Genomic DNA, 13,394 nt, shown 5'->3' on the forward strand with positions numbered 1-13,394 from the left:
TATGAGCTCCAGGTAGAAGAACAAAGGGCAAAGGGTAGAAGTTAGAGGCAGATTTTAGGTCAGTATAAGGAAGCGTTTCCTAATAGAGTCATTCAAAAACAAGATAACCCAACATAGCAGGTAGTAGGTTTGCCAATGTAAACATTCAGCCACAAGAAGCAGATATTGTAAGAAAGGATTCCTGTCTTGGTGGAGAGACTGGAATAGGTGACTTCAAAAATTTCTGTCATTCCATGGCATTCAGTGGGACAAAGGAACAGCTGTGCTCTGACAACCAGTCTTATCGAGAGCTCCTCGATAATGGCTACATAAAGTCTCAAGCATAAACCAACTTTTATTTGGGTATCCTGCTTACCACACATTGTTAGGACTTTATGTCATTCTCTCAGCAAGCTGGTGTCGATTATTGTTGCACTTTTTACAAATGAAGAAACTAAAGCTCAGATGATTTAAATTATTAGTCTTAGATTAGAATCCAGTCTTGTCTGTCCTGAAAGACTGTTCTTAACCACTTTATTAAAATGAAACACTGATTACAAATGTGTGCACAAAATTTAAGCATGTACAAAATTAAGCAAGCAGGTAGATACATACTTTGATGCTAACTATATCATTAAGGGGAACTCTTTAAAAATCTTGATTCTTCTCTGTTACTTTTCAGAAAAAAAAAGCCTTTTTCCTCTTAGTTTTAGGACTTTCAGGCCAAGGCATGCTATGAATGAAGAGTTCTTTAAAAGATACTAACATGGTAGGGTTAATTAATCTTGTGTTAACTCAGAACCTTGAGTAGTCTGACTTCATGTCACTGTGGCATCAGTCCTTCTTCAGTGTCTCCTTTTCCTTGTTCTTTCTTCTTCTTGTTCTAAAAAAAATCATGCTTTCCTCTGCCCCGCATTCTTTTTCACTTCTACCGCTGTCCGAAGTCTGTGTCTAACCACTTGTTTTCTTTCAATCAAGGAAACATTTACCCTTTTTTTTTTGCTTGGGCAGGCACCGGGAAATGAACCTGGGTCTCCATCATGGTGGGCAAGAACTCTGCCTGCTGAGCCACCGTGGCCTGCCCAGCATTTATTCTTATAACCAAGTTACTAATTCATTCAGCTTCCTCCTTCATCATATTTCAATTAGCTTAGGTGACTTTTTGCTAAAACGTGGAATTTTCCAATCTGCTTTGGCCATCTGTATCTTCAAAGAGACCAATTTAAAAAAAAAATCAAAACATTTCAATGCTTCTTAAAAGAATAGAAACACTTAAAGGTACTGAAGTCCATATACTTCAATCATACTATAATTTCAAAATTAAACCACTATCAATAAAAAATGATGTACATTGACTCTCATTTTCCCTTTGGAAACCATAGGAAGGAATGACATTTCTGACTAAGGGTCTGAAGACCATCTTAAAATGAATACTGGGAATTCATTAAAATGAAAGAAACAAAGAACTGGGAGGAATCTTAACAATCATCCCCAAACCCCAATTCTTCTATTTTACAAATATGTTATAGAAACCACACTCTCCACTGTCAATGAATAATGTATACCTAATGCTGAATAGTGTATAGTTTTGAAAAAACATGTATATTGTACCTATTCATCCACAAAAAGGAATGAAATTCTGATACATGCTACAACATGGATGAACTTTGAATACATTATGTTGAATGAAATAAGACAGACACAAAAGGACAAATATTGTATGATTCCATTTATATGAAACACCTAGAATACACAATTTCATAGAGACAGCAAGTAGAGTACAGGGGAGGGGTAGAATGGGGAGTTGTTCCTTAATAGGTGCAGAGTTTCTGTTTGAGGTGATGAAAAGTTTTGGTAATAGATGGTGGTGATGGTAACACAATATTGTGAATGCAACTCATATAATTGAACTGTACATATGAAAGAGGTTAAAATGCGAAGGTTTGTGTTGTGCATATGTTACCACAATAAACATTTAAAATAAAAACACAATCCAAACAGTAATCTACTACATACAGTTTCAATTTCCATGACAACATCTGAACAAACTTCAGAAAATCTTTTATAATTTTCTTCATGATTTTTGCCTTATTTTTATTGTGGCAAAGCAAAAATGGAAAGATCATTATACCTCGGGCCAAGGAACTGAAAATCATTTCTAAAAGAGATTTTGACAAAGGCAAGAGACTTGGGGGATACGACCATTGCTAAATAACTTTTCAGAAACCTGGTTCAGAAAAGTTTGTTTCACTGTGTAACTTTCCAGCTTTATACATCAATTTAATGGAGCTGGATGTATAAAAGGTTGGGATCCATTTCCTGCAAATTAGTCAGATGATGCCATCTCAAAGCATTTGTCACACTGCCACTTCCTTATCTGTGCAGACAGCGAGTACCTGTAAGACAGAGATGGGTCTGAGTAGGGCTACATCCTAAAACTCATACACCGGGGGGAGATTCAGTTTCTGCAGACACGAAGTATATATGATTATGATTTTTTACTTCTTCAAAAGAATACAATATTAGGCATTAAAGTAAATCATCATTTAGCATGAGAAATCACAACAAATCACAAATATATAAAAGCAGATAAATACCACAAAATCTATCAATATGAAACCTTTTTATTAATTAACTGCCTGACACATCTAATATGTTTTTCCTACTCTTTTGGTTACATACTCTGATTTCCAGTTCACATGACAACAATTTGTAAGGTCTTTTTCTCTTGAGAATGGAAAGATAATTCATGCTTTTCACTAGCATGGCAAATCTATATTTTTTTTTACTATAATTGATAATTTAGGAAAGTTTCTTTCCATTTCCCAACTCATCAGTAAGCCGTGTAAATTTGGGGGAGTGTTGTCAAATTTACGAAAACCTCTACCGAGTTTCTTTTACATATGGGTTGTAAGATTTCAGGGCATTTCAAGTTGTGTCATGCAGTGACTAATCTTAAACATTTTTTTACTTGACCACACTCATTAACCAGGGTACATCATCAATGGGTCTGCACTGCCAGGCCACAACATCAGGCGAGTTTACACATTGGAAGATAAGATTCCTCAAAGCCACACTTAAGCCAGGATGGTTAGCGATCACTTAACTAATCACAGAAGTACCTACCAACTACGTAACCTTATCCCTCAGTCTAAACGTATTCCTCACTCAACTTCCCTTAGATGAATAAAAAAAATGACCACTGACTCTTCAATACTACCAGACACAAGGGAGAATTACAACAGAGAGGAAGTGAGAGTCAAAAGAAGAAAGCGGTCTTCATCGATTGAGGTTAAAATATTTTCCCTTTGCAAATTTTGCAAAAACATATGGCCCCCTTGGAAGAGGCCCATGCAATTGAAGTTACCTGAAGTTTCCATTTCATTGGCTTCACACCAAATTCATCTCTGTCTTGCACAGTGCCAGGCACAAAATAGGTACATCAGAAATGTTCCCTAAACAGTTTATGAAGGCGTTCCTCCTGATGATGGCTATGAGTGCCGATTAAATTTAAAAGACTATTTTTACATTTTTATTCCATGTATATAAAACTTAAGTCTTGATCTGAAAATGGGAAAGGCCTTATCATACCCAAGCTTTTAAAGAACACCCTAACACCTAACAGGTGCTTGAGGAGTGCATGAAGGTCCACCTGGGTGCTGCCTGCCAAAGCGCAGGAATGATAACGGGGATTAGGAAGGAGTAAACAAGTAACTTTGAGTCAATTATTCTAAGTCAGGGACTGTCTGTGTGCTTTCCTTTTCAACATTCCTTCCAATGTAGTAAATGAAACAAAAGTTTCCTCTGGTTTAAAACAGTGAACTGATTAAATTCTAGCAGCTCTGAAAATAGCTTTCACAGCACATATCTCATAGTCTCTCCTTGTTCCCTCTAAGCAAAGAGAGGGCTACAAAATCCACTAGATGATAAGGGCTTCAGTCTCCCTGCTGCCCTCATTCCGGATATCTCCCTGGTCACTTAGTCTTATCACCATAACAAGCATCCCCATCATCTAGGGTGTTCTTTAAAAGCTTGAATATGATAAGACCTTTCCCATTTTCAGATCAAGACCTAAGTGTTATATACATGGAATAAAAATGTGAAAAATAGCCTTCTAAATTTAATTGGCACTCATAGGCATCATCAGGAGAATGTCTTCATAAGCTGTTTAGGGAATATTTCTGATAATGAAGAGAACCAAAATTTCCAAAGTTTGAAAGAACAGCTTTAACAGTCTTGAATCCATATAAAAACACACCCCATTCTAATAATTTGGGCCACTTTACATACTATGAAAACTGAACTATTTGCTAATATTATGGAGCTTGGTAGAGGTCTAACCATTGTATGACTTATTTATTTATCTTATTGGCTCAGTTCTGGATTGTGCCCCAAGTTGGACTTATGGGGGAAGAGTTGTGATCTAGCTGAGAATCAGCAGTGAATGCCAGAATTGGCTAGCAAGATCAGGGCTAACCTTTGAGAAAACTAAAGCTAATAAAAATAGGCTTTCCAAAGGTTAAAGGGTCACAGATGGGAGTACTGGAAGCACACCTAGGATAAAGGCCAGTTCTACTGGATGTATATTTGCAGGTTCTGCCGGCATTAAGTAATATGCCCACCTCTTAAAATTCCCACATAGGAACTATTTATTACTGGAGGGAGGGGGGTGCTAACTCAGCTTTCAAACCTCAGAGCCCACCTTCCATTATAGATGAAGGAAATGCCAGATCATCACTTCCCAGCTCCCTTACAGGAAGGTAATCACATGAGGTGGGCAAAACCTGCCTTTGATTGAACCAGCCATACAAAGACATAGTTACTGCAGAGAAACTTTTTGTGTGGGGAGAGAGGTCATCATCAGCAACATTAAGTGGGAAACAGTCTTTGGTGACATAATTTGGCCATGGTACTGCCTGTCCTCCTTATTTTTATCCATTTTTTCCAAGCCAAGTTTACAGCCTTCCTGGCAATTGTGAGGGTTATTCAATATCACTTCAAAAAATTTTCCTTCTCTCACTCTTCCTTAATTTTTTTCCTTTAATCAGCCAGAATTAGTTTCTGTTGTGTAAAGATTATTACCAAATTGTAACTTCTGACAACTTGGTCATAAATGAAATGCTGCTTTTGGGGCTTGGAGGGCATTTCAAAAATTTAAAATTTCTTCAAGCATTTAAATATGACTTTGTTCTGCACTTTAAACTTCGAAAAGATGTTGACATCTATTATGATAAATCAATCCTCATAGAAACACTGGGATAATCAGGGCATGTATTATGGATCAGATTTCACAGTTTAGGAAACTGAGGCCCAGAGAGCAAAATTGCCTTGCCCTAGAAACAAGGCTTCATTTAATGACAAAGCTGGGGATAAATTAAGTCTGTTGAAATTCAGTCCTATGATCTTTGTAGGAAAGAAGAGCAAAGCAGAGAAAAAGGGTGCATTATCAGAACTCAATTCAGATAAAGAGCAAAAAGGTAAAAGCCAGAATCAAAATGACCTGAGGCAGCTGCTTCTGTCAAGATGCACTCCAAACTATGAAAACAGGACCTGGAGGTAGCAGAAAGGAGCTTATGAATCCCTCCCTTGCTTTACTGCTGAAAAGGCAAACCCAGAGATTCCTCCTTTTCTCTGGTCCAGCTTAGACTGTGACCAATTGAGAAGGGCAGTGACAAGACACTCAATCATCCATCTTCTCTGTTTAAGAACGACCTCTACAAGGTTATTTTAAGGGGAGCAATTACTGCTAAAAACACAGCCGTGGAGTAGTAATCAGAAAGGGTTTCTTCTGTAAAATTCCCAAAGGAGATATTTGTACTGAATAACATACTTAAAACTAACCTACTCTGCAGGATACATTTCAGTTTCCTGATGATCCTCCTGCTTTATATAAGAACTCGTCTCAGTAAAGAATAACTGATACAATCCCAGATCCCAGGATATCAACCCCCAAACAGTAATGTACATTTAATGAGAACTTCAAGGAAAATTCCTTAATTTGCAAGAGGTGCTGTCTATAGGCAATGATTATAGATACTGCAGGCAACCACTGAGAGTTCAGCTGTTGTGTTAAAAATAAAAGGTCGGATTCCATCTTCGAGTTTCTCACAGATTATGTTCTGTTCACACTGACAAATAACAAAATACTTAGGGAAGTCATTCTTTTGTGTACCCTGCCTTAATATCAGTTTTTGTCTAGATTTGGTTAAAAAAAAATGGTTGATAGTTTGTATCCTTTAATTACACAGAACTAGATAAAGGAACTGCAGATTGAGCTCAGTGCAGATTGTGATTGCTGCCTTTGGTTGTGCAAGACTGCTGGAGGGCTGGGAAGAAGCCAGCAAAAGGAAAAGTACACTTTTAAAAAAAATTACATTTTTTGTTTTTGAACTGTGTTATATTTACAGAATTATTGTGAACGTAATACAAAGAGTTCCCATGTACCACACACCCAGCCTCCTTTATTGTTCACACCTGACATGAGTAAGGTACATTTGCTACTATTAATGAACAAATACTGATACATTATTATTAACTGAAGCCCGGACTTTATTCCGATTTCCTCAATTTTGCCCTAACACCTCTTTTCTGTTCTAGGATCTCATCCAGGATATCACATTACATTTAAATGTGTTGTCTCCTTAGGCTCCTCTTGCCTATGGCAATTTCTTAGTTTTCTTATTTTTGATGAACTTGATGATTTTGAGGAGTCCCGGTCAGGTGTTTTGTAGAACGCTCTCTTTTGGGATTTCTTTGATGTTTTTCTCCTTCTCATGATTAGACCAGGATTACAGGGTTGGGGGATGAAGCCCACGTTGGTAAAGTGCCAGTCGTATCACATCGTATCAAGGAAACTTGTTACCGACATGACTTATCACAGTGAATGTTAGGAAAGCCCACTGTTTTCCTCTCAATCTTAGGTACCTTCTTTCAGCTTCCCAAATAACACTGCTTACTTTCTCCCCTGATTAGCCAATTATTATAATTTCATAATTAAATCAGGAATCATAGGGGAAACAAAGGCTAAAATATATTGGGTAGATGGAAATACTAGTAATCAATGAGAGGGAGTGGTAAGGGGTATGGTATGTATGAGGTTTTTTTCTTTTTTCTTTTTATTTCTTTTTCTGAACTGACGAAAATGTTCTAAGAAATGATCAAGGTGATGATATATAATTATGTGATGATATTGTGAGCTATTGATTATATACCAAGAATGGAATGAGCATATGGTAAGAATGTTTGTTTTTGTATGTTGTTATGTTTAAAAAAAAATTAAGATACAAGAAAAATCAGGAATCAAATATTCAAAGCTTCAGAGTCCCTAATCAGGCAGGAATTCTATAAATTCCCAACCCCTAACAGAAGAAAAGGCTGAGAGAGAGATTTTCTAGTGTAAGCCTCTGCCTTCTCATTGTTTCCCTGACAAATCACATCACTTCAGACTGATGAGTCTCTGCACGGCAGAATATAAACCAGGTGATACTGTCAGTAAAGGACAAGAGGAATGCAAATTGTGTCAATCATTTTGTCCAGTACATTATTATAGAGCTTTGGTTTGGCTAAATATAGTTGTAATCCATTTCTGTTGCTAAGCATCATATTTTTATTAGGCAAGGTAGTCTATTTGAAATTGCAAACAGAATCTGGGTGGAAGTGCCTGGATAGAAAGGGGCAGAATCTAAATATCAATGACTGGTCAGATTGAGCTTCCAGAGTGGCATGGTATAGTTTCCCATCTCCACCTACAAATGAGTCCCAGAAATAACTTGATTTCATTTTGCAACCAACCTTATTTTATTGCCATTCTCTGTGTCTTATTTTACATATCGTTCCTGTCAGCCACGGAAAGGCTGAGCTACAGCTATGGCCGCTGAGCTGTGTCTATCCACAGTCATGTGGTTCAGGTGACAACAAAACAAATAGCTCACTCGGACGGGCAAGAACTCTCCAGAGTAGGATAATCTATATGAGAGAGGGGGGAAAATACCCAAAATGCTTCCTCATGAGGAGATTCTAGGACTGTATTAGAAAGTACAAGTCCATTGGTTGTTAAAAATTGCAGCAGGTGACCCATGTTGGTTTACGAAGAAAATTCTTCTCTGGCAGTTAAAGAAAAGCAGAATGAGTGTTTGTCTATCTCAGTGGCTTAAGAATAAATTTCCCTTAAAACAGTGGTATAAACTAAAACTATCAGTTAGGGTTTTTAACTGCAAATCCAAAACCAACAGTAGGTAATTTAAACAGAAAATATAATAGCAAGATGCAGTGTTAAAATGCCTTGTTTCTGGATTGTTTCTCCTCCATCATTTTACCTAAGAATTGTTATCCTAAAAAATCTTGAAAAAATTTGGGAAGTACCCCCATGTGGCATACCAATATTTAATGAGACTTCTTGGATCCAGGGATCATTCTCAACAAAAATATGATATGGGAAAAGTGGGGCTCAGTGATTGCAGAACCTCTCTGCAGTGGCATGACATGCTTATGTCTCTCTCTCTCTTGCCCTTGCTAAATTCTCTGCTCCAGAGAAGAGCTGCTATCAGTCTTTTCCACTTTGGTTTTAGGATTTGCCTTCTCACTCTGGGCTAGAACTTACTTTTATTCTTTTTGACCACAATAAGATGCAAGTTTTGGGACATTCCTTTCATTCCTTTAAAATTTCTTATCAGGAGAGCTTCCACTTTTAGCCAAGGTGGAGTTACAGGGACTGCATTTGCTTTTCTGTATAGAACAACCCAAAAGATTAAAAACAACAATGAAAATAAAACAATGGGTTTTAAGACATCGGACATCAAGCAATGAAGGGCATGAGATAAGCCTTATGATTGACCTAGTTTACTACCCTGAGAGAGTTTTTAGGTCACAGAATAGGGAGAGGAAACCCAGAAGGAACAAGGCAAACAATCTGAGTTGAGGAGATTAAGCGGGGAGTCCTTTGAGATCAAGTAACTAGAGTTTGCAAGACAAAGTATCAGAGAGGAAAGGGCTTCACAAGAAAGAGAAATCTGGAAATGTGCAGAGGATCTCACCTGAGAATTCAGCAGAATACTCAACAGCCCATGCATGCAAGGAAACTGTCCCAGTCTGGAGAAAGAACAATATCACAGGATTTGAGGGAACCATGCCCAATGCTAACACAGTACCGGTACTGCGCCCTGATCCCACCAGCTAGACTGGAAATTTCATAAGTCATTGACATTTAGTAAAGTACTCTGTAGAGGACTTTGCCTCACTAGTGGAAAATAATCATCCCTGGCTTAAATACTGCTCTGATTCCACCTAACAAATTTTAAAAGCAAGATGCAAAATGATCAATGTAATCTAATTAGTTTCCAAGAAATTTAAAACTGCATCCAAGAACAAAGCTTAAGTATGTTTGTAGGAATACAAAAATATTGATTGCTCAATAGGGTAAAATTCACAATGTCTGCCATACAATAAAATACATACCAGGCATACAATAAAAAACATACCAGGGCATGCAAAGAGCAGGAAAATACAACCCACCATGAAGAGAAAAATTGACCAATTGAAATGGACACAAAACTGATAGAAATATTGGAATTGAAGACAAGGATACTAAAATATTCATTACAGCTATATTGCAGGTGTTCAAAAGTTAAGTAATGAAATAGAAGATAGAAATAAAATTTCTAGGGAAAAGTACAATGTCTGAGATGAAAAATATAATGAATTGGATTGTATAATCCAATGAATTGGATTAATGGTTGAAGAAAAGACTAATGAATTTGAAGACATAGCAATGGAAACTATCCAAAATGAAACACAGAAAAAAAGAGGATTAAAAATTTTTTTATTGAGAAAAATCATCACACACATATTTTCTGTACATGGTGCACAATCAATGGCTCACAATATCATCACATAGTTTTGTATTCATCACCATGATCATTTTTTTGAACATAGGCATCACTCCAGAAAAAGAAATTAAAAAAAAAAGAAAAAACTCATACATACCATACACCTTATCCCTCCCTCTCATTGACCACTAGTGTTTCCATCTACCCAATTTATTTTATCTTCCCCCATTATTTATTTTTATCCATACTTTTTCTCATCTGTCCATATCCTGGATATAGGGAGCATCAGACACAAGGTTCTCACAATCACACACTCACATTGTAAATGTTATATTGTTATACAATCATGTTCAAGAATCTAGGCTATTGGAACACAGCTCAACAGTTTCAGGTATTTCCCTCTAGCCACTCCAATACACCATAAACTAAAAAGGGATATTACATAATACATAAGCATAACCTCCAGGATAACCTCTCAACTCTGAAATCTCTCAGCCACTGAAACTTCATTTTTTTCTCATTTCTCTCTTCCTCTTTTTGGTCAAGAAGGCTTTCTGAATCTCTTGATGCCAGATTCTGGCTTATCCCAGGCTTTCTGCCCCATGTTTCTGGGAGTCATGTCCCATGTATGAAGGAAGGCAGTGAATTCACATGCTGACTTAGGGAGAGAGACCATATCTGAGCAACAAAAGAGGTTCTCTGGGGGTGACTCCTAAGAATAATTTTAAGTGGGTTTAGCCTATCTTTTGCGGGAATAAGTTTCATAAGGGTGAACCCCAAGACTGAGAATCAGCCTATTGATTTGGTTGTCTCCACTGCTTGTGAGAGTATTAGAAATTCTCCAAATGGGTCAGTTGAATATTTCCTTCTTTCTCCTCAACGCCCCCAAGGGGACTTTGCAAATACTTCTTTATGCACTGCACAAGTCATTCTGGGATTTATCAGGGCATCACACTAACCTGGACAAACCAACAAAATCTTCTCCCTGTTCAAGATTCCATGTACTTATGGTGTTCAGCTAAACGACCATAAAAATTAAGTTAGGAAATGTACTACCAAAAATATAAATTTTGCTCCCAATAAATCTCTTCCATTTAATCTAACCCAGAAGTTGAGGTTTTAAAAAATGGATGATATGATCCTTTACCCAGTCTTCTAGTATACCTTAGCTGTATCCATATCAGCTTCATTCATATCTCTAGTTAAAATCTGATCCTTTTTGAACAGTTCCTTTATGGGGTTCTGTTCACATTCATAGCTTCAGAGCTCTAACTCTGAGTCTCACGTGTCACTCCCAAAGTTTCTGGGAAAGACCATGTTATATTCAAATAGCTCAGTAGCACAGAGTTTAGAATTAACAGTTACACCTCATGAATATAAGTGACTGCTGTAAGAGCTTATAATCTAGGACCCTTCACTATAAGCCCCAACCTGATAACCCATGCTTTCAATTTTAGTTCATTGAATTTTTATATTATAGTTAGTCCAAATGATTGAGCCAGATAATATTTGTCTTTTTTCCCTGACATTTCATTCAACATACAGCTCTTACATTTCTTTCACCTAGTTTCATGCCTCACAATTTCATTCCTTCTTGTGGCTACTCAGTAGTCTATTGTATGTATACACCATAGTTCCCCTTTCCATTCCTCAATCGTCGTACTCTTAGACCACCTCCATCTGAGTGGATAAGGAACACTCCTGCCATACACATCAGTGTGCAAATGTCCATTTGTGTCTCCACACTCAGTTCCTCCAGATATATACTGAGCAACACGGTTTCAGAATCATATGGCAAACTCACCCGTAGCCTCCTGTGGAGCCACCACACTGCCCTCCAAGGGGCTTCACCTCTCATTTCCCTACCAACAGTAAATAGGAACCATCTCTTTCTCTGCATTTTCATAAAAGAGGATTTTTTTAAAAAGAGCATCAGTGAGCTGCAGAACAAGTTCAAGCAGCCTATATAATTAGAGTTCTCAATGTAGGAGAAGGACACAAAAACTATTTGAAAAATGAGAGCAAAATGTTTTCCAATTTTGATTGAAACATTAAACCCACAAATCCAAGAAGCTTAATGAATCCCAAGCACAAGAAAAATGAAGAAAACTACACTAAGTCATATCATAATCAAATTACTCTAAAGCTGTGATAAAGAGAGAATCTTCAAAGCAGTCTTATTAAAAAAGACAGGTTATGTAAAAAGGATCAAAGATAAGATGACAGAAGATTTCATGTAGGAAATTATGTGAGTGATAAACTACTGAAAGAAAAATAAACCATCATGTATACATTTATCCTCAGAGAAACTATCTTTCAAAGATGAAGGTGGTGCAAAAGCTTTTTAGGACATAGGAAAGCTGAAAAAATTAATCAGTAACAGATCTGCACTACCAGGAATGTTAAAAGAAATCTCTCAGGCAAAGGAAAATTATACTAGATGGTAACAGAGATACACATAAAGGTATGAAGAACAACGAAAATGGGACGTATGCAGACAAATATGTAAGATTTTTTCCTTAAAATTTGAATATCTTTAAAAGGTAATTAATGCCTTAAACAAAAGTAATAACAATGTATTGTGGAGGTCGTAACATACATATAAGTAAAATATATGATACCAATAGGATTAGTGCTGGGAAGGAAGAAAGGAATATATACTATTATGAGATTCTAATAGTATATGTGAAGTGGAATGCTATCACTTGAAAGTAGGTTGTGATTAGTTAAGCATGTAAACTATAAACCCTAAAGCAACACTAAAAATTTTTTAGAAGAAGCCGTTATATCTAAAAAGTCAACAAAGGAGATAAAGTGGAATCATAAAATAAACTCAATTAAGCTAATAGAAAGCAGAAAAAGAGGAAAAGGGGAATTAAGCTATATTAGTCAAATAGAAAGCAAAAACAAGATAATAGGTTTGAATCTATGATGGCTAACTTTATGTGTTGGCTAGTTTCTGATGTCCAGTGGTTGGATGAAATACTGTCCCATATGTTGCTATGCAGGTATTTTGTAGATGGGAGTAACATCTACAATCCATTGGCTTTAAGTAAAAGAAATTACTCTTGATAATGTGGTTGGGCTTCATCCAATCAGTTAGAGGCCTAAAAGCAAAGAACTTAAGGGTCCCGAGAGAAAAATATATTGTATACCAAGGCTACGCCATCTTGGAGTGATGAAAATGCTTAAAAAATGGATGGTAGTAAGACTAGCACAATACTGTGAACATGATTATTCTCACTGACTTGTACACTGAAAGCAGTTAAATGGGAAATTTTGAGTTGTATATAAGTTACCACAATAAAAATTTTTTTAAAAAAGACTAAATCACATACTCCTTTCTGAGTTTCCAGCCTGAGTGACTTCCTCTACAGACTCTGAACTCAAAACTTCAACATCAACTCTTACTAGAATTTCTAGCCTGCGAGCCTGTGTAAAGGTCTTGACCTTGCCAGTCCCCACAATCACAGTAGCCATTTCCTTAAAATAAATCTCATATACCCCATTGGTTCTGTTTTTCTAGAAAATACTGACTGATACACTAACCATATCAAAAATTAGACTGACTATAAATGGACTAAATACCCC

General features: G+C 36.7%; 1 protein-coding gene across 2 annotated transcripts in view; it reads right to left on the bottom strand.

The window, feature by feature from the left end:
• Positions 1-2,110: 2,110 nt before the first annotated feature.
• Positions 2,111-13,394, bottom strand: part of METTL8 (methyltransferase 8, tRNA N3-cytidine) — a 147,530-nt gene continuing 136,246 nt past the window's right edge. The window contains exon 11 of one of the 2 annotated variants that reach the window (XM_077154124.1): positions 2,111-2,375. In XM_077154124.1, coding sequence (XP_077010239.1) covers positions 2,337-2,375 — 39 coding nt within the window. In that variant the 3' untranslated portion in view covers positions 2,111-2,336. The remainder of the gene's footprint in view (positions 2,376-13,394) is intronic. The other variant, XM_077154126.1, reaches the window with a different exon arrangement.

This window comes from Tamandua tetradactyla, chromosome 3 (genome assembly GCF_023851605.1).
Source record: "Tamandua tetradactyla isolate mTamTet1 chromosome 3, mTamTet1.pri, whole genome shotgun sequence".
In the NCBI taxonomy this organism is placed as follows: Eukaryota; Metazoa; Chordata; class Mammalia; order Pilosa; family Myrmecophagidae; genus Tamandua; species Tamandua tetradactyla.